Genomic DNA, 22,394 nt, shown 5'->3' on the forward strand with positions numbered 1-22,394 from the left:
GGTAGAATTTGGAGATATAGATAATATTACGTACAACAATCTTTCGGTCTTTCCTCACTGCACCGGATAAAAGTTCCTAGTAATGGCGCTTCATTCGCTCGTCTCCACAAGTGGCAGAGAACACTACAGCGTGTATGAAGGTACCGTAAATCACTATGTTGTGCAGTGTTACTATGGTGGTGACCGTGAGGTGAGTCGAGAGTGGCGCGCTGCATGCACTTGACAAGGCTTAACTACCAATACGATCTTTAAATATTATTTTATCCGGATATGTATCTGCGACTGCACCTCTTGGACTATGTACATTCGATTAATTTATTTTCTGCATTTGAATATTAATGATATGGCAAAGCTGGTGCAATATCACAATGATGTATTAATAAGGAGTATTCATGTATTATTGGCAACTGATTGCAGTGGTCGGTGACTAACCACGGAAGGAATTGCATCATACACTTATGTTGCCTTGTCAAGCATATACTGTATAGGCACAAACTAATATGACTAACAGGTGACAACTAATTATACTACAAATAATGTCTAATATAAATAATAACTATTTAAATAATAACAACGAAAAATAATAACCAATTTTAACTCTTTTTATAGAACAACTAATCAATACTAATAACAAGGGCGGTAGCTTGCATAGCGGAGGAACGGGGACGGGTACCAAGAGCACAGACGTTACCGAGAACAAATTCCGGCTTGAATGTTATGTACACTAATGTCGACACGTTCCTTCATAAAAGAGAGGGGTTTGAAACACTACTGAAGGCACATTAACCCGACGCAGTAGGACCTGATTGCTTTTTTACTCCCACTTACCCCGGGGTTTCGCCAGTAGAGAGAGGTCGGGGTAAGTGGAAGTAAAAAACAAGCAGGTCCTGGGGAGTAAAATTGGATTTCTGCAGCTACCCTGAGAGATTAGAGCGTCTGCAATTGCTTAACTTATACTACAGACGGGCAAGGGGTGACCTAATTGGGGTGTATTAGCATCTCAAGGGGCACTACTCAGGTGAGTGTCCTTACTTGGAGCTGGCGGACGCTCGCCCCACAAGGGGTCACAGCTCAAGGTTAAAGAAGCCACAAATCCAGAAAACTGTAAAGGCAAACTTTTTCGGAGTGAGAGTTGTAAACTCTTGGAACAATCTACCAGAGAGTGTTGTGACGGCACCGAGTGTGAGCTCTTTCAAGACAAGACTTGACCAACACTGGAGCAAGCCACTAACGAGCCGATCAGTGGTGAAGAGGATAAAAGTAAAAAAAAAAAGTAAAATAAGAATGAAATATTTTTAAAGTGGACCACAAGGAATTAATCAATTCAGTGGAAGATTTGGTTTTATCCTTAGTAGAAAAAACAACTAAGGAGAACACAAATTAACTCTTACTTCAGCTGAGATGATACGATGGATGAGTGAGTCTTAGAACAGATGCTGATTGACCAGTGGTGGCGCTCTTCCTTTCTCTTGTACTGTACCCCTCCGAGTATTACTAATCCTTAATTTGTCTTAGTGTGCCTCATTGTGGGTAAAAATAAGTATATATTAAATGCATCCTCCGAAAGCGTGAATTTGCTACCAGAGTTTAACAGTTAATTCATGTATAATACTTGGGGAAGGGTGTTACTGTATCCAGTTTCCTCCCGTACTATCACTGGATATTAGAATTCATATCAATTAAAAGAATTTCTAAACCATTAAAATAAAATTGTCTTGAAATTACACTGAAGATTACTTTTATATGTTCAAAAGACTACACAAAAACAACTAAATTTTCAGAGGTTCATTTAAGGAGTACAATAGTTAACACCACACGCAGGATGCAGCTGCACGGGGTGTTATTTTTATCTTATTTTTCTATTATATTAAACGCCATGTCACTAAACGTAACGAGATAAGGAAAACTCTTCTCCTTGCTGGCGGAGCTACATGTTGTAACCTATTTCGATTAACTGGGTGGTGGTTATGGTGGTGATGATGGTGGTTGTGAAGATGGTGGTTGTGGTGTTGATGGTGGTTGTGGTGATTGTTGATGGTGGCGATGGTGGTGATGATGATGTGGTTATAAAGACCAGCATTTTGGATATAATTTTCATTATTTTAGGCGACTGGTTGTCCTTAACACTGTCACAACACCACCTTGAAACTGTACCTCCTACACCGTAATGTTATTAAACAATTCAAAGTTAAAATTGAAAAGTTTATAGCCGATAAAGCTATAGCAAGAGAAGCTAGTGCATTGTTTATATTAATTACTAACCCTAAACTAGCGTTGAAGTGAGCCCCAAGCCAAGGAGAGTAAAAAAAAAATTAAAAGGAGTACAATTGCAATATAATGCTTGTTTTATTTAACCATAAACTCTGACGTTTATTTTTATAGATTAACTGTTGCACTCGAGCTGATCAGTGGCGAAAAGGATAAAAGTAAAACACCTAAAAATATTACTGACAATTTACAGAAAACCTAAGTGGTGACGTTGGAACACAAGTGACTACCAGTTCAAGGTGTCACAATACAAACATTTAATAATATCCTGAAGTTCTTGTGTTTACAGAATAAAATTAGAAGCCAAAGATTGTCACTCTCAGGTTATCCACATTGACGTGTTGTGTCAAGACGTGGGGATAACTGTACTTCAAGATATGAGGTAATGTTACTTCTATTTTTTTTTTAACTTCATCAATTCTCCTCCGATCGGCTGTGGATATTTAAGCAGTTGTTGGTTAGGTAGGCTTTTTAGACTAACACCAGGAGTTGATATAATTGGATGAAATTTTGTAGAAACGTTATTAATAATCTAATAAATAGATAAATGGAAACGAGAATGCACAGAGCCCATTAGAACTTGACCTAACTAATCGACCTAAAGTAACCTTCCTAACTTACCAGCAAAACCTTTTAATACATTCTTAACCGTACTGACTGGATTACTGTTTCCATTTATCTATTTAATAGATTGTAATTAATGTTGCCACAAAGTTTAGTCCAATTCTATCAACTACTACTGGTTTTATTCTAAAAACCTCTCTAACTGACATGCAATAGATATATTTCATCATTCTGGGTAACTTTCATTCTATACACTTCCGTGACAAATGAATAATTATGAACCTAATAGAACCTTACCAACTGAAGAAACCTACCTAACCTTAGCTAACTTCCTAGCTGGGGGCCTCCGTCCCCAAGACCCCGTGCCATATTGAGTAGAAAGTACTTATTTTGTTATCTGGTACTATTGAAAGTAACTTTGTTGAAGTATCATGGTATAATTTCACTTTTTTTTGTGAGAATGCTGTACTGTGTGCTGGGACCGAACGGGTCGGTTATAAACAAGCAGACGACAATGAGTGACTGTAGATTTTTCAGAGGAGTATTTATGGTAGATGAGCAAAAATGTAAATATATTGCTTACACATAATTTGCTATGGAAATGCCATAATGAGAAATGATAGAGATGGGTGAGGTTTACCGATAGCAACTATTCATTTGCAGATATCTTTTGCAAGTCTACTTGTGAAATAATACCTATAATTTGCCATGGTAAAGATTCAGAAAAGGTCGACCGCGAAACTCTATACAGTCTCTCCTCGACTTACAATGGGGTTCCGTCCTGACAACCAGGTCGTAAGTCGTAAAGGCGAAAATAATACATAGAAATTCTAAAATGGGTGTCTCTTTTTCTTCTCAGCACCACGAGAACTCTCACTTTTATGCTTGCCAGCCATTTTAAAGGGATTTACAAACAAAAATTTTGTCAGTACACTGCGCAATCACTAACGTCGGGACTCGAAAATACATAATGTGAAAAATATTTATACGACCATGGTCGTCGTATGTCCAGGTTGTCGTAAGTCGAGGAGAGACTGTATTGATTTGTATCTACTAGGGAGATAGACCAAAAAATATTTAACTTCAATTTAGCACATGACCTACTATACTACAGGATGAAAAGAGGTTCTTATATAGAACTAGGATCTGACCTAACCTCCTGTCCAGCCCCTCCCTCAGATCCCCCTACGTGAAAACCTAACCTATCCCAACAAGACAAAAGGAACCTAACGAACCCTGAAATAAAATTCGGAACAACACAAAAATATAAGTTTCCGATGAAAATGTTTTGATTAAATACTGTACAGTATTCTTATTTTTTCCATGGTTGAAATTTTCTGAATCTTAACCTTTATCATTCATAATATGAACCAAACTAACCTACCTAACCTAACCTTATACCTGCAATTTCCACATGTTCTTCCTTCCCAACACTTGACGGTCACATGTAATTGCTGGTCTTAAGAGATCCAACCAAAACATTCTGCCAACACCACAAACAGTGGAGTCATTTATCTTACTTTACTTAACTTTATCCTCTTTGCCACTACTGTATTTGGCCTGCTAGTTGCTTGGGTGGTTGGTCACGTCTGTTACACTCTGTTAGCAAGTACTGTACTTGGTCCAGAGTTTACCTGAACCTATGCCTCTGTTGATCAATTTTGTACTTAGCTTCCCAAATGCAAATATATATACCCTGTACTGTATTGTATATATACAGTAATTTGTAATTTTTGGTCTTTGAGTTCATGGGAAATAGTATGGCCTGTGGAAATGCAAGACAAATTCCAATACAGCCCTCCAGATGAGAAAGGTAACAAGAAAATACAAATATTTGGTAATTTTTGTTTTATCCATAATTAGAGCAGTCCCCGGAATTTTTCCATGTGCTGAGGAATGTTTGAAAGGTATGCAAACACCACTGTACACATACAATGTACTGTATACTGTATTGTAAATAAACAAAATTTACCACTGTATACACTACAGTATACTGTACCAAGAATTCTGGCACTACAGTATAGGAGATTGGAGCATTCAATGTTAAATTTTTTATCCTCCTCCAACAGTGTCGTCGCCAAGCTACCGCCTTACATGTGATAACACCAGATTATTAAATAATTTTTTTCTTTAAATTATAGCGAGTCAGTAGGTTATTGACATCCAACTTTAGATATCTCGGGATAATTTCTCAATGCAACACATTGATTATTTTTCAGTGAATGATATTATTTGCCCACTTAAGGGCATATACTATGATATTTACTGTACTAGGTTTGGGTGAAGTAATTAACTTGTTTACCCAAACCTTTGTCAGCTAGCATCCCAAGTGATTGTTTCTATTTTCTTCTCATCTTTTAGAAGCTTTTCAATGCTTTTTGCTTGAAAACAACTGTTAATGTGTGAGGTCTTTCACACTTTCTGAGAGACCACGCACATCAACAAGTGAGGACAATTTTGCTGCTGTAATGCAAGCATTCGTGCACTTGACATGAAAAATTGTACAGCAATGTACAGGTACAGTATACTCATTTCTTATTTATTTATCTTCGGAGACACCTTAAACCTCCAGATTATGCCACTAACTTAATCATTAACACTCATGTTTTCTTTTTAATATTACTGTACTGTACAGTATTTATTACCAAGTAATAATACACATTGATCATGTATTATGGAAGCTTTTATTATAAATAAAATATAGGTACAGTACCTTTGAGGTCATGGTATATGTACTGATGAGTACTTCATTACATAAGTATTAGATGAAAGCAAATAATAATTTTTCTTTGCCAGCTTTTGCTTAGACAGTTGAAGTTATTATGCTGAAGAACACTCACACTCATTAATTTCTCGGAGCCGTAATTGACAGTAATTACAGTGCATTATAATATTAACAATTTCAAAGTGTAATTTACTCATAGTCAACTACAGTATTCCTGAACTTAGTGTGGGTATAGTTTACTACCTGATGGACTACACCTTAAGCTGTGCCGGTTGACACACAACGTTCATTACGCATTTTCCAGTTTTGGGCAGCCTCACTTCACACATTTGGGGGCACTTCCGGAAGGGAGGCTCCACAAAAATGTAATACACATGCTCATTAACACCGAAATCCTGGTTGTCAGAAGTCATTGTCGTTGACATCTTGGAACTGATGGTCGTTTGTGTCGTGCCTGCCAAAATGGGCATCTCTGTAGAAAGTCTAACAGGCACTGCTGGTTTAAATTTTGGTGATGTGATGTTTGTAGTGTTTGGCATGAGTAAAGATGTGAGGACTGGCATGAAATGAAGGGGCTGGTGGGGCACTTTCATGTCACGGGGTTGTAGGCTGGCTCTCAAGGAGGTGTCCACAATCATCCTGGGCTGTAAATTGCCATTCCTGTGATTGTTGTCCTCACTTAAGGTGCCTGGGTGGCTCCTGGCCTTCACTGTGAGCCCTGGAATTATTACCATCATTAAAGTCTGGACATAATAAAACAATGGATGGAGACAAATTTTATTTGGGAGAATAAGTAAAATCTTGTGAGTACAGGTATGAAAAATTCCTTATACTGTACTGTACTAGCATGTATCACGTCCTCCACACAAGGAAGGTGCCCCCATGGTAGGCTACACACCTGTCACTGGTGATATGTCATGGATCAAATTTTTCTACTTCACCATTTAACCAGAAATGTTGTGGGAACCTGCTCGAAGTGCACTGGGAGCAAACACTGACCAGTAAAGCAGGACACTGATGTGATAACTGCTACACTACCAAGGTGGTTGGAGATGTGTATAATGTATTTTATAATTACATAGGGATAATGAAGTTAAGGAGTGAACAAAGTAAACTGATATGTATCATAAATAATCTTGCACCAACAGAAGACCTAAATTCTCATGTTCTATGTCAGTAGTTATCTTTGGTGTAATGAGGAAGTCATGTGATGCATGTGACGTTACATACAGTATATTATAATACGTATAGTAGACACACAACTTCCAGGTGAACAAAGGTGAATGAGATAACAGAAACTGTGTGTTTGGAGACAATTTCTTCATGGTATCAAATGTTTATGCCACTTATTTATCTTGAGTGAAAACTAAAAATATCAAATTAAAATCCATTTGTCTCTTTAAAGGAATTTTCAAACTGTTAAATAAGAAGAATTAAAACAAAATGATAATTAAGAGAGCAAGGTTCATCCCTGTTGACACCACATCTGCTGACACTCAACAGCAACAAAAAGTTTATCTTTAGTCAATTAAATCATTATCAACACAAGTCAGTCCGTTACTTTCAAGTGTTATTTGCATATCCATCGGCTCTCCCAGACACTCAAATCTGAACCATCATGAGCCACTTTATACTGTATATTGTAATGTTTTCTAATCCTGGAGTGCTGGTTATAATTGATATGCCCCATCTGTATACCTGACCAACACGTATCTATACAGTACAATGGAAAACTGAAAAGGTGTCACTGCCAGAACAACACTACATACACAGCTGAGAGTAAACATACAAGCCACAGATGCAACATTAGTCACAGTGATCAACACCTTATGATGGGTTACATTTTTTTATACAGGCTTAAGAAACACTTGAAAGGTGTCTCTTGGTATAATACATACACCTGTTGATGCCTAGAAGTACACTACATACCTGAAGACACCACACACTTATGGTGGTGTGTGGGACTCACCTAGGGAAGTGGGTGATGTGTGGGTGGGTGACAGGAGACTCCCGCAGAGAGCCAGAACCATGCAGGTGAAGTGCCATGTCAACATCGCACTGCTACACGTTGATACACACACACACACACACTACCTGTACTAATAGAATATATTTCTGATTATCTTCATAAATAAAATGTTATACAAACGTGATATCATGTCCCACTTGGTACAGTATTGTCAGAATTATGTTGTCATTAAGATTCCTACAGTTAATATTCCTCCTAAATGTAAATATGCCCCTACAGTATGGATGCTTTAGTTAAAACTGAAAAATAGTGTGTGTGCATAATTTTGAGACCACCGAATCTGTATCTTTACTACAGTACAGTACATGCATTCACTTGTCACCAGTCAGGAGCTAATTTACAAAATTAAAATACAGATTCTGCAAATTAAGTTTGTCCAGTACAGTACTTGCTACAACTCTTTGCGGGTTACCTTGCCATATTAGTTACTGATGAAAGTCAAGTCTTCTTTAAACAGAGTACCGGGTAACTAAGGCTATTTATTCACTACCCCTGATACCTCCCACTATACAGTACTGTACAGTATAGTATTTTAATATCATTCAAATGGCTCACTGTTAAAGCTAGAATTGAATTGAAACTGTCTGATGACCTTTAGAATCATAAAGTAACATGAACCAATAAAATTGGACAATTTTCTTGAGCCTAGAAATGTGTGTGAAAATTCTTTTTCCTTAACAGTATAGTGCGTTAATTATGTCTCCCTGAAGCTGCCGCACTCAGTGGAGATTTTCAAAGAGCAAATAAAAGATATCCTTTTTGTGGAAATATGACTGTGATGGAGACTAAGTCTCCTGACAACAGTTTTAATAGCTTCTTTTTATACAGTACTAGCAGAAACGCTGCCGTCTGGGCGGCTCATTCGCTAGGCCACAGTAGGACGCCACCCTCCGGGAGGCTCCACATTGTCTCACTGTTCAGTCCCCAAACTTCTTCTTCCATCAATAGTTTATTAACGGTGTACTGTATGTAAGTTCCACCATGTTTTTCACTACAACGGTACAGCAAAGTAAATTTTTTTTAGCATTAAACTGTTATTATTTTATTGTCTAATCATCACTACATATAACACCACCCATCATCACTACATATAACATCATCCATCATCACTACATATAACAACATCCATCATCACTACATATAACATCATCCATCATCACTACATATAACATCCATCATCACTACATATAACACCATCCATCATCACTACATATAACACCATCCATCATCACTACAGATCGGTAAAGTAGTTTCCGAGATTCTCGTGCGGACACACACACACACACAAACAAACAGACTTCTTTGTTTTATAGATATAAGGTTGTACTGAAGTTGTAAAACTCAGCGAGTCTATCTTGATTTTTTCCCCAGAAATCTCTCCATTACTAGCTATTACAGTGCTGTTCTGTATTGTATAGTGCATGTATCAAGTTAAGGTCTCACTGTATCTTTATCATGGCCATTTCTGTTTTTAACTCCATTCATTTAAATAAGGATATATTTCATCTTCAGTTATGAGAGACATTCATCATGCAGAGGGCAGGATGGTTAAGGAAACTCTGTTTTAGTTGTTAAGGATTTTTCAATCATACAGCGGAAGGCAAGGTACAAAAAAGCCAGAAATCTGTCAGTTTTAATAACAAGTGTTTTCACTTACCAAACATGTAGTAGCAACTCAGGGATCTACCATCATTTTACATTTATAGAACATTAAAAGTACTGTATACTGTTGTAATTTTACCAGTTTACCTCGGTATGGGATAAGTTGTGACACACTGGGGCACATTGTAACAGTGTGAGGCAAGTTGTGACACACTGGGTACATTGTAACAGTGTGAGGCAAGTTGTGACACACTGGGGCACATTGTAACTGTGAGGCAAGTTGTGACACACTGGGGCACATTGTTACAGTGTGAGGCAAGTTGTGACACACTGGAGCACATTGTAACAGTGTGAGGCAAGTTGTGACACACTGGGGCACATTGTTACAGTGTGAGGCAAGTTGTGACACACTGGGGCACATTGTAACAGTGTGAGGCAAGTTGTGACACACTGGGGCACATTGTAACAGTGTGAGGCAAGTTGTGACACACTGGGGCACATTGTAACTGTGAGGCAAGTTGTGACACACTGGGGCACATTGTAACAGTGTGAGGCAAGTTGTGACACTGGGGCACATTGTAACAGTGTGAGGCAAGTTGTGACACACTGGGGTACATTGTAACAGTGTGAGGCAAGTTGTGACACACTGGGGTACATTGTTACAGTGTGAGGCAAGTTGTGACACACTGGGGCACATTGTAACAGTGTGAGGCAAGTTGTGACACACTGGGTACATTGTTATAGTGTGAGGCAAGTTGTGAGACACTGGGGCACATTGTTATAGTGTGAGGCAAGTTGTGACACACTGGGGCACATTGTAACAGTGTGAGGCAAGTTGTGACACACTGGGTACATTGTTATAGTGTGAGGCAAGTTGTGACACACTGGGGTACATTGTAATAGTGTGAGACAATTTGTGACATTGGTACATTGTTACACATTGCATATTTCACGTGTTCCCAAGCCCCATAAACCTGCATTTTTATTTATTTATTTTGTTTATATTTTATTTTATTTATTTATTTATTTTATATTTTATTTATTTATTTATATATTTATTTATTTACTATTTTATACGGGGATTAGCCCACCCGGGCACAGGTCACTGACCCACATCGGGACCTGGGGGGTGAAAATGTAATAGTAGGCCTAACAATAATAAAAAATACAAAAATTAAAAAAGATCAATAGTGAGAAACAATATATGAATGTTGTGTTGTCAAAGTAAGAGAAACAATTGAGACCCTGCAATTGTGTGTAAATGAGGCAGAAAGTCAGATCAGCAACCTGGGACTTGGTCACAATTTTCGTGAGGCCATATGGCAGCAGGGTCTACCATTAGACAACACATTATGCTTCCAATATCTTCCCAGGCAGTAGTACCTCCCTGTTTGGTAGCTGCCTAATACCTACTACCTATGACTACTTTCTAATTAGATTTGTAAATGTATATTGTATATAAAAACCGGATAAGAGATATGAAAGATTAATACCTAAGACAAGAGGAAAACCAACATATAATTACTTATTTATCATACCATAATGTATTTCAAATATCCTAACGTCAGCTGCAGACAGTCAAAACTCAGGGAAGATGAACCCCAAATTTAAACAAAACCTGTTGCTTTAATTAATACAATACCGTCTGCCAGGAATAATAAACTACAATATTTCCTAATATCCTTTTAATATATTATACTGTACTTCATTCATGTTTATTGTCGTGAGCTGAAAGTGGCTGTGTTTTGCAGCAGACAAGTAATATATTTTTTGTTAATGTTGTCTTAGCTCTCATTCCCACATACATCCTTCTGAAGCTTCTCATCCCATACCTTCCATGATATAATTTCTGCCCTCATCTACCCCCACGTGTACTGTGATATCGGATGCAGAAAAATAAATAAGAGGAGTAACAGGTCACACCTCAAGGTCACGGATAAATATGTTAATATGTAATATTTATGTATATATGTAAATTGTAAAATTTTAAATAAAAGAAAAAGAGAACTACCCCGGTGTGCTATGTTGTACTACGTCATATTTCACATACACACACACACGCATACTATGATAAATACACGTAACAGTTAGTAATAAACACTAAGACATACATAAAGGTGTACACATAGGATGAACACGCACATAAATATAAACACACAAAAACAAACATACACAGTTAAAGACATATACATACATAAACACACAAGGACAATTGAACAATATACAGTACTACACAATACTGTACATTCACGATAAGTCTTTACATTAATTACTATATGCAATGTTTGCTTAATATACAGGGGGGGACTTAAACATAATGCAGCACCAGTACACCACAACAACACTCATTAGTATATTTATTTATTTATTTTACACACTAACACGTAGTAATAACTCCTGTCACCACGTAATGCCATTAATGGTATTTAAACTCGCCTGAGTACTGGAGATGAGTGGTGCGCCGTCTGGCAAGTGGGTGCGTGTAGTGAGTCTGGCGACTGACAAGGTAAACTTCAATGAAGGTAAACGAGGGTTGGCAACTTTCACCAGACCGGCAAGGACAACTTTGCCCACACACTCATGTATGACGTTTGATTTGGGTCAGGGTGGTTATGACCTAACCTAACTGTGGTCACAGCAAAACTCCACTTACCGCTCTCTCGAATCTAAGGAAAAACGTGTTGAAATATATGAAGCAGTGGCCCTTAGTGTTGAAATATATGAAGCAGTGGCCCTTAGTGTTGAAATATATGAAGCAGTGGCTTTTAGTGTTGAAATATATGAAGCAGTGGCCCTTAGTGTTGAAATATGTGAAACAGTGGCCCCCAGTGTTGAAATGTATGAAGCAGTGGCCCTTAGTGTTGAAATATATGAAGCAGTGGCTCTTAGTGTTGAAATATATGAAGCAGTGGCTCTTAGTGTTGAAATATATGAAGCAGTGGCTCTTAGTGTTGAAATATATGAAGCAGTGGCAGTGGCCCTTAGTGTTGAAATATATGAAGCAGTGGCCCTCAGTGTTGAAATATATGAAGCAGTGGCCCCCCAGTGTTGAAATATATGAAGCAAGTGTTGAAATGTATGAAGCAGTGGCCCTTAGTGTTGAAATATATGAAACAGTGGCCCCCAGTGTTGAAATGTATGAAGCAGTGGCCCCTGGTGTTGAAATATATGAGTGGCCAGAAGCAGTACTGGTGTTGAAATATATGAAGCAGTGGCCCCCTTTGTTGAAATATATGAAGCAGTGGCCCCCTGGTGTTGAAATGTATGAAGCAAGTGGCCCTTAGTGTTGAAATATATGAAGCAGTACAGTGTTGAAATGTATGAAGCAAGTGGCCCCAGTGTTGAAATATATGAAGCAGTGGCCCCCAGTGTTGAAATATATGAAACAGTGGCCCCCAGTGTTGAAATATATGAAGCAGTGGCCACCTGGTGTTGAAATATATGAAGCAGTGGCCCCCAGTGTTGAAATGTATGAAGCAGTGGCCCTTAGTGTTGAAATATATGAAGCAGTGGCCCCCAGTGTTGAAATATATGAAGCAGTGGCCCCCAGTGTTGAAATATATGAAACAGTGGCCCCCAGTGTTGAAATATATGAAGCAGTGGCCCCAGTGTTGAAATATATGAAGCAGTGGCCACCTGGTGTTGAAATGAGTGTAGGACAATAGCCCCCTAGGACAAATAATAATAATAATAATTTTTTTAATCATTATTTTTATTCTGGGACATGGCTAACTCCAGAAGGCGTTGTTCAATTGTGTAAATTTTTTCCATTGATTCTTGTATCATTATAGTAATTATTTTAAAAGAGGTGACATTTACTAGAACCAAATAGAACCTAACCTAACCTACCAAAGACATCTATCTACCTAACAGTACCTATCTTCCTAGCCAGCCAGCCAGCCCCCACCCACCCACCTCAGACCACCACCATATTAAACAGAAAGCTTTTTTTTTATGTCTGGTACTAATGAAAGCAACTTTGTTGAAGGGTCATTGTGTATAATTTTACTTTTTTTTTGTAAAATGTACGAAATAGAACAACTTGTGGTGTTAGCCATCTCCTCCTGTGTTACCTTTATTATTTACAGTTATGAACATTTCTCTGACATGTAAAATACTGTATTACATTTGAGGTGCTCCGCATTAGAAGTGGGTGAAGCCCCCAAATTCAAAAAGCTGAGAAAAATGCGTTAAAAGTTTTTTGAAGTTCAAACAACCATAACTTTTTTTGTTTTTTAAGCTAGAGGGTTCATTTATTTTTTTTTCGTGCAGCTCAATCCCTCTCCTAGCGAACTGTGAAAACTGGAAGTTAGTACTGTGAACAGTTATTATTTTATCGCGAGGTGAATGAGAATAATTACCCGTGATGTACAGTTGTTTGATCTTCAAACCAACAATAATTGCATTTTTCTGCAATTTTTTTCTTATTATTGTGGGCTAATACTGTAAAACAAGTTAATGATCACTATAAACAGCACTCCTCTTACACCCCCCAAAAAAAAAGAAAGAAATAATAATAAAAAACTCATTTGTCTATCATTATTTATCTTTCCATTCATATTATTAGCCAAAGATTTTTAATATTGTTAGGTATAATAGGGTGTAATAATAAAGAACACCACTACACTCACCCCCCTCCCCCCAACGTAATTAACATATGAATACAAAGGCGGAGAAAGTTTGCATAATTTTTGGTAAAAACAGTATTATGATAATAGTATGACAATCTTACTTTGTTTAGTTCCTTCTTTTTATTGTCCTTGAAGATCGTAGTAAGTTGAAGTTACGTAAATCCTGAGGAGTGCTTATAACTTTATTGGCCTCGTCATAATCATTCAGGTACTGATCAATGTCTTTCTCTGCCCTCTCTAAAAATCGCCACACAGATTCTTCATCAACTAATCATTGATAATTATTGATGCCAGCAACAGTTCAGTTTCATTATAAGACTGCGTTATGGACTCACTTTCACTGGCATTCGTTGGGTCAGGCTCACTATCACTGGCATTCCTTGGGTCAGGCTCACTTTCATCACTATCAAGGTCAATCATGTCTCGTCACTGTCTATTTCTACCTCCTCACAGTCTGTTTGTTCTTGTGATACATTAGCGTCACTGTTTGTGCTACCATTAGACTCACTTTCATCGTGATTATTGCCGTCAGTGCATGTCACGTAACTTTGTACAGGATCACAGTCTGCAAAAAGGTCGTGTGATGCATAGCAGTCACTCTTTGTATTATGAGTATACCCTGTACTCAGTTTCATCTACCCCGTATTTCAAACTCCCTCTTTCACCGTCATTATCATCATCAATGCGTGCCACATTGTCTTTTTAACTCGTCATAGTCGACAAAAAGATCTTTGAATGCTTTATAGCACGCGAAAAAGTTAATCTGTGCGTTCTAAGTGTTATTGTCATTATGATAATCACGTTCATTATGCTGTGAGTCATCTTCATTGTCGACAGGAAAGTCATCATAGTTTCTAAAAAGATCTTCCGATGGTTCATAAAGTGATGTGTTGTTTTTTTCTGTACTCACAGTGTTACTGTCATTAAGAGACTCACTTTCATCCTGTTGTGGCTCATTATCATCATCGTATTCTATGTCTGTTTCATCACTGTCTCATTGAGTTTGTACAAGCGGATGTCTCACAAACCTATGTTTTTCTACTTCCTCAGTTCTTTATGATTATTGAAGCAGCTCTCTGTGTAAGTGGGAATCTATCACTTTTGGAGTTGGTTGAGCTTTTTAAAGGAAACAGTTCATCCGTAATTCAATAAACTTTCTGTGACGTCAGAGTATTGTTTATTGTAAGAAGTATTTACAGACATGATCATTCATATATCAACAGTGAAGTGAAAGTGTCATATAGACTCTTGTTATAGGTGATTTCTGAATTATACTCAGTCACTCAGCCAGCCATAAATTCTTATACCCAGTAATTCTATGTTTCAGGTTATTGCTGTACTGTTCATCCATCTGTCAATCATAAAAAAAATTGAAAATTTTGTAAGAGTTAAAGTTTTCTCTATTCTAAATGGATACAAAGAAGAAAAGAACTGTGAAGATTGTAAAAGGCGGAGAAAGACACATTTTTGCTGATGTGGACACAGACATTAACAACAAACAAGAGCAAACTGGCCAGAAACTGGAGAAAACACAAAAAGGTCCAAAAGGTCAACCTGTTATACTGGAAAATACTCAGATGAAATGCATCCCTATTGGTCCAAAATTGAAACAAGAATTAAAGGCCATTGCCACCCAACAGAAAAATATTGCTTGTGAGAGGAAAGACAAGAGGAAGACTGTCAACACACAGCCAGCTTCTTTACCAGAGAGTGCTGAAGACATGTATGGAGCTCCGGAAATCCATTCTACTTTGCGTGTGGGCGAACGTTTGCTCAATGCCAGGGATCAAAAACCAAATTTATCAAGGCTTATAAAAAGCAAGTTAGACTCTCCCACTACTGCTTCCAGATTCAAGAAACAGGTGTAGTTGTGTAACTGTTATTCTCCTGATTGATTAGGTATGGCTACTTTTTAACGGAAAGTTTTGGGTACAGAAACTGTCTGATGCAGAGTCATGCAAAGGTTTTGTATTTGTTCATAGTATTAATGCACATCAAGTCATTACAGTGCAGTACTAGCATCATCAAAGGCCCATTATATCAGTGAGCAGGAAATTATAAGTCACCTCTATTGGTCTGTAAAGCCTTTAAACTTAGCTTTGGAATTAATCCTGAAATCCCATTTTATGAGCATAGCTGAGCAAATACTGTAGTCAGATTCCCACCCTCATATGAGGGTCAAGGAATAGAAGTGGGAAGGCCTGGGGCAAGTTGACGAAAGTGGGATGGCTAGAGGTATCTGTTTGTATGATGAGGGAGAAGTGGTGGTAATGAGTCAGGGATAACTATCATAGTCCATTGTACAGAAAGATTTTTTTTTTCCTAACCACTGAGGTGAAAACACCATGTGGTGAGCATTGTGGGACTTAGCACCATTTACAATAATTACACAACTATTCACTCTGCCTCAATTTTAAAATGGGATTTTGGGGATCAATTTTGTTTCTTAATATTTGGTATAACTAGTTTATTTTTTAACAGATATTGAATTTTTCCCAGACTGCAAAACAAGTTAACATAGAAGAATCAAGAGTGATATTCCAGGAACTTGTATCTGTTGATGTTAGTGAAGAAGCAGTAGCAACTCAGCTGAAAGATTCACTCACTTTAAGGTATTTCTCAGCATAATATCTTCAGTTAATACTATAGACTCTTTACTTCTGGAAATTATGATTTTTTTTTACCTCGTCCATTTATGTGAGTGTGTGTGTGTTGATAAATGGCTTATGTGTTTCATACTCACTCCATCATTTGTCACCCACATTTATTTGAATATTCATCAGTTATATTTCCCTTAATAATTGTAAATTCTGGATTATGATTGAGTAATATTCCCAGACTGAGGCTTGAAACTTTTCTTAATCCCAGAATGATTTAGGCTGCATTTACACCAAACGAGTCATGACTCGTCTCGACTCGCCATTGCAGTTCACATTAATTTGTGTGTATTTTTCCAGAAACCGTTCAGACCAGAAGAGTCAAATCGAGTCGAGTCATGTATACGGCTGGACCCATTATTTTCGTCAGTCACCACTCGTCTGCTGTGGTGTGAGCAGCATCATGTATATAATAAGAGGTTATTTTTTTTTTTATATAGTTACATACATACATCCTTTAATATACATATTGTTAATTCCCTAATCATAATATTACTATGCTAATTATTATGTAATTTACCATGTTAAAACATCTTTCATATATTTCCCCATTTGGCAATCTTCGCATGTAAAATCTTCTGAAAAATGTCGGTTTCCACCATTTTATGGAAACACATCATTTTCACTAGATACCTTAACCGGTTCCTTTTCTATCAAAATATCAATTGTTGTAGTGTCCAGTAAATGTGGCCAGTTGGCTGGATCACATAGATCTTCATCAGCATGACTGTTAGCATTGGTAGAACTGTCCATTTTAAAAGCCTTTGTATTTTTTCAGAACTCTCCTCTTCTTCATCTTGAATATGACCCACACTATCACCATCACATTCGCTCAGGTTCTTTTTTGCATTAGTTTTTGAAAACATATTTTTCTAGGGAACCTTTCATTTACATTTCAATTTCTTCTCTCTTCCTTTTCTCTGCACCCCAGATGTATTTTCTGTATCTGTCTCTATCCCTGCTGGTCATGGTATAATATAAAACTAAGGCTGTGTACGATAGTAAAATAATGTACATCAACAATTTCACAAAATACAAATCACGGACAACTGGAGATTCAGAGTTTGGACAACACTGACAGGTGACCGGTGTCAACGTCCTCACTCACCTTCGACAGGGAGCACAGTAAAGAATGACATTGTTCTCAGTCTGGGTGGTAAGATGGGGTGGCTTCATCTTACCTTTGACCTCATCTCAGCAGATTTACTGCCTAACTGTGCTGGTCACTAATCCTTCAGGTGGTCTCCTGAATCTGGGTGGTAAGGTGAGGTCAGCTTAACGCCGTCACTAATTCTGGTGTTGGGCGAGGTAAGGGCCGCGGGGCCCAAGGCGGTCGCACCGGTTGCCATACCCTAGGGACAGCTCTGCCTGTCAGTATTACTGGTATTTTTCAAATAAATTACAAAACTTACCTTAAAAATATGGCTATTCTTTCTTCAACTGCACACCCGTAGTTTGTGTCCATTTTCTTAACAGATGGTCCTGTCATGTCCACCAACTTATTGAAGTTTTCAGTTATCATCCTAAAGAAATTGTAGAATTTGTCTGAATAGTTCACCAAGTCTGGGAATAAATGACTAAAGGCCCAAAATCTGGTCTTTTGGTGTTGATTTCATGTATCCACAATCGGGTTCTCCTCCTCCTCCTACGGCGCCGAACCCACAATAGAGCATATTGTTCAGCGAGAGAATGTGTGTCCATACTGCTCAAAATCAGGCTGGGTACTGACAATTTAGTGACAAACCTGACTCATTTTGACTCTTTCGGTGTGAACGGAATGAGTCAATTTGGCTCGAGTCAAATGACTCTAATGAATCGACTCGACTCGGCTCGTTTGGTGTAAATGCAGCCTTACACACTCATGCATCAGAGTTTTTTGGTGAGGAACAATGAAAAACAGTCTTGTTCTCTTGTTTTTTATGCTCATTTTCATGATTTATAGCTCATTGTACATACAGGATGGTAGTTGCTAGTTTGATGAATATATGATACAGTACATTTAATAACTTGATATAGTGAGCAATTAACATATGTATTTATGGAGAAGTTTCTCAGTGAAATTAATTTCCCATACTGAACAAAAAATATCAGTAATCAAACACAAGATGACACTCGGCAGTGTTTTGAGAAATTGATTCATAAATGAAATTTTTTTCCATGGTAATGACTTTATTGAGGATTGATCACACTCGTGAAGCCCTAATAGTTTGATTAAGGTAAAGGAACATGTATTGAAATGAGCTTAGCCTAATAGTTTTATGATTTTTGGATCTGGCCTTAATTAATAATAATAATTGTAATGATAATAATTATCAAATCATTTAATTTAAGTAGCTGAGATTGAGCTTTTTATATGTACTCTACAGTGCATTGACTTTTTTCTTCTATTGAAGGGCAGCAGTAGTTCAGCCAGCATCCAGACCCCGGGATCCTGAACCGCAGCCATCAGATATCTTTGACCCTGAGGAATATGTGACCACGGCATCTGTGACCAACATAAAGGCTTACCGTCCATTTAGCAGTGTCAGACCACAAACTGTAAAGAGGGAAGAGTTCTGCCAGTTGTATAATCATCTATTGGAATTTTAGATAGATAGTTTTGGTCCTTTAATCTCCATGTACATGGAGCAGTATTTGGTACAGTATGATAATTCAGTTAAACTTACTTCATCCAGCAGTCATACATACATACTCACAAACTATTCTTCCCCCAAAAGTGGACGGTAACGAAGTAAATTAACTGTACTTTATTAGTGAGCTCAAATGACTATTCTAAATAAATTACTTAAAAGTAACTTTTCTTGTCAGTACTTTTGCCTGAGTAAAACTTCAGACAGTCTTCAGTGCTGTAGCTACAATATTCTTACTTATTTTTTCTGTCATCTTGTTATTTTATCACCGGTCTGCATGATTTTTCATGTTGTCTAACTAATATGTGTTCCCTAACCTGTTTTTAATGCAGAGGCGCCACTAGGGGACCTCACAGGAGCAGCGGTGCCCCCTAGGGAGCCCTCACAATGGCAGCGGCGTCCCTAAGGGGCCCTCACAATGGCAGCAGCGCCCCTAAGGGGCCCTCACAATGGCAGCAGCGCCTCCAGGGGCTCTTCCAAGGAACCTCTCAGGGGCGGTGGTAACCCCATGGGCAGTCCCAAGGGCGACAGTGCCACCAGGAGACCTCCCAGGGGCAGTGGTGCCTCCTGGGACCTTCCCAGGGGCTCTCCCAAGGGTGGCAGCATCCCCAGAGACCCTTCAAGGGGCGGGGGTGCCACCAAGGGCCCCCCCTGGGGTGGTGGTTATGCCAGGGGTTTCCCAGGGAACCCTCCCAAATGCAACGACGCCCCCATGGACTGCCAAGATGTAGAGGCACCACTTGGGGACCTCACAGGAGCAGCGGCGTCTCTACGGGGCCCTCCCAATGATGGCGGCGCCTCCAGGGGCTCTCCTTTGGGGCGGCGGAGCCCCCAGGGGCAGATGGAATGGAGACCCTACCTTCAAAACTCATGTCCATTGGGTTCATTTGTGAGAATGCTGGAGAGAAGAAGGGGTGTATATCTAAATGGGCATGGCAGGGATCATCATCATGTTAGACAGGTCAACCATGAAAATGTACGAACAAGGCCAGGAAGAGAAGACTATGGAGTCAAGGCAGATAACCATGTGTAAGGAGGTGTTGGTGGGGCATCAGCGGGCGGATGGACGAAAGAGGTTGACAGAAAGCATGATAAAAGCACGAGATGGTATGAAACTAACATTCAAGGTTGGGCATGGAATGACTGGTGTGGGTATTGTAGGAAGGATGACCGTAACCCATATAATTGTCCATTGAAGCCCCAAAGAGGGTCATGTTGGGAGTGCGTGAGGATGGGCTGTAGGAAGTATAAATCAACTTGTCCAGGACGTCAAGCTAGACAACCCCCCAGAACAAATGACAACAACCACCTACCCCAAATGGTTGTCCATGTATTAAATTACCTATATGTGGGCATACTGTACTTGTGTAGCATTGATTGATACAGGTAGTGAGGTCATTTTAATTAAATATAGTTTGGTGAAACCTTTGAATGTGGTACCCATTAATTCTTGTACCCAGAGATATTTAGCTATTACTGGGGATGAATTCAAAGCACAAGGCACAGTTCTTATCCCAGTACAGATATCCCCTATGAAAGGAATCAGTCACCAAGCCAATAGTGGTTGAAGACCGCCTGTTGGATACTGATGTACCTATTAGGGGCAGATATTTTAGGATTGGAGTTTGATGGCATCAAGAAAAGAATCAGTTTATTTGGGTAGTTCATTCACAGGTGTATTGGAAACCAAATAATGGAGAACACTTGCGGAAGGCAGTCAGGGTCAAAAGATTACAGTTCGATTCAGTTTTACCCTTTTCCAGGGAGTTGACAAGTCTACACATTGATAGGAAGACTATACGTAAGTGGTCACAGTTCTCAAATTAGGACAAATAAGGTAAAGGCAGAGCTAGGTCAGACTTTGAGTGTCAGGTTTATGCACAGGGGGTTGAAGCAATAACTTGATATGTGTGTGGTTATCCAAGATGATTCCTGTGTTTATGTTCCTATGAGTAATGTTTCAAAGCAGCCAATTTGTTTGAGTCCTGGTGCTGTTGTGGGTGAATATAAGGTGGTTAATGATGATGAGTTTTGTTATTTTGATGATAAAGGGAATAATCAAGGAACTATCTCACACATTTATGAAGAGTTAGGTAAGGTAAACCCATCTGTAGAAATACCAGTGTTCACCACATCACCTGGCTCTACAGAGATAGAAAGTGAAAAGAGATCTAACAAATTCCCATTAATTTTGACTCGTGAAGATAAGAGATCCCCAGTTCATTGTGTAAATTGTAGTGGAATTGAGAATTCCCCAGTCCAGAAAATCAGACAAATTGAAGATGTATTAAATTCTATGGTACCAGACTGTGATGTAGTGAAACGTGGAGAGGCTAGACAGAAGTTGAGGACCCAGCATTGGACACACTTGGATAGGAACATGCAAAAAGTTAAAACAGGTGGTAATAGATCATGATGCATTGTTTGTCTTAGGTCCAAAGGAAATAGTAAATACCAAGAAAATTTTCCTGGTACCTGTAATATTCCAGGGATGGGGGATGTTTATTCCGGGTTCAAGAGATAATGTAATGTGCAATTTCTGTAACTTCTGAGAATATTTTTCTGTTACCCGGAAAATTCTGAGGCCGAAGAATTTTTTTCCGACTTTGAGAGAGTCGTCTCATTAGCCCAGAAATCTCTCATTCCCGGAAGTGCTCTGCACCAATTGTTCCAGCTAACAGTGATATCACCGAGTACCTGTACAGATCTTAAAATGTTAACTATTAATTCCTTCTCTGATATAGAAGAGCATAAAACATTGTGCACTGTAACTGTGTCTGCAGACGAAGGCTTGAGGTACCCTAAATCTCACATCATTCTAACAAATTGCATCAAGCGTGTTGACAAAGGGGAAAAACACAAGTAAGGCATCCAGCAATGTCATTCACAAAGTTCATGAAGCTGCATCTCTACTTTATGCAAGATGCTACATGGGGGTGATTTGGTCACTGATGCAAAGTTTTGAACAACTGCCCTTTTGTAGACTTAATGGTGGCATTTTTCTAATGTTTTCAGATGATAGATATTCAATATTGCTACTGAACTAAACAGAAAGTGGGATGATCAATATTCACCAAGTACAGTACAGTACATTATTATGATTGGTGACATATTGACATAAATTATTGTTTGTTTATTAGTACATTAGTTTATTAGTAATTTTAAAGTTGCCCGCATTTTCACGACTGGGACAGGGAGCCATTCATTCTGGAGACAGTAATTTACTTTACCTGTATTGTAAATTTGTGTGTATATTAAAAAGATTGTAAGTTCGAATTCTCAAAAGAT

At 38.5% G+C, this 22,394-nt stretch overlaps 2 protein-coding genes across 4 annotated transcripts; one reads left to right on the plus strand and one right to left on the minus strand.

Moving 5' to 3' along the window:
• The first annotated feature begins 33 nt into the window (after positions 1-33).
• LOC121875455 lies at positions 34-22,394 on the plus strand. Of its 3 annotated transcripts, XR_006090605.1 has the most exons (5): positions 2,356-2,650; positions 15,147-15,681; positions 16,319-16,431; positions 16,777-18,355; positions 18,870-18,982. XR_006090605.1 is itself a non-coding variant. In XM_042380020.1 (4 exons), the coding sequence occupies exons 2-4, from the start codon at positions 15,229-15,231 to the stop codon at positions 19,063-19,065; spliced, it is 762 nt and encodes a 253-aa protein (XP_042235954.1). In that variant the 5' UTR covers positions 34-140; positions 15,147-15,228; the 3' UTR covers positions 19,066-22,394. The 3 variants fall into 3 exon arrangements, 2 of the variants coding, with proteins under 2 accessions (XP_042235954.1, XP_042235952.1); XM_042380020.1 differs by lacking the exons at positions 2,356-2,650; positions 16,777-18,355 and adding an exon at positions 34-140 and having other exon boundaries at positions 18,870-22,394; XM_042380018.1 differs by lacking the exon at positions 16,777-18,355 and having other exon boundaries at positions 2,391-2,650; positions 18,870-22,394.
• Positions 5,498-11,711, minus strand: LOC121875458. Its single transcript, XM_042380025.1, has 3 exons — positions 11,625-11,711; positions 7,527-7,651; positions 5,498-6,275 (listed from the first exon to the last, which is right to left on the minus strand). Exons 2-3 carry the CDS (start codon positions 7,609-7,611, stop codon positions 5,809-5,811), a joined length of 552 nt encoding a protein of 183 aa, XP_042235959.1. The 5' UTR covers positions 7,612-7,651; positions 11,625-11,711; the 3' UTR covers positions 5,498-5,808.

This window comes from Homarus americanus, unplaced genomic scaffold, assembly GCF_018991925.1.
Source record: "Homarus americanus isolate GMGI-L3 unplaced genomic scaffold, GMGI_Hamer_2.0 scaffold20322, whole genome shotgun sequence".
Classification (NCBI taxonomy): domain Eukaryota; kingdom Metazoa; phylum Arthropoda; class Malacostraca; order Decapoda; family Nephropidae; genus Homarus; species Homarus americanus.

What these genes read in the sequence shown, in the direction of transcription:
- LOC121875458 (XM_042380025.1), bottom strand. Translation starts at nt 7,611, where the DNA reads ATGTTGACATGGCACTTCACCTGCATGGTTCTGGCTCTCTGCGGGAGT. An exon ending in CACATCACCCACTTCCCTAG is followed by an intron (nt 6,276 to 7,526) that starts GTGAGTCCCACA and finishes TAATAATTCCAG; the next exon opens with GGCTCACAGTGAAGGCCAGG.
- LOC121875455 (XM_042380020.1), top strand. Translation starts at nt 15,229, where the DNA reads ATGGATACAAAGAAGAAAAGAACTGTGAAGATTGTAAAAGGCGGAGAA. An exon ending in CTTCCAGATTCAAGAAACAG is followed by an intron (nt 15,682 to 16,318) that starts GTGTAGTTGTGT and finishes AATTTTTCCCAG; the next exon opens with ACTGCAAAACAAGTTAACAT. An exon ending in AAAGATTCACTCACTTTAAG is followed by an intron (nt 16,432 to 18,869) that starts GTATTTCTCAGC and finishes CTTCTATTGAAG; the next exon opens with GGCAGCAGTAGTTCAGCCAG.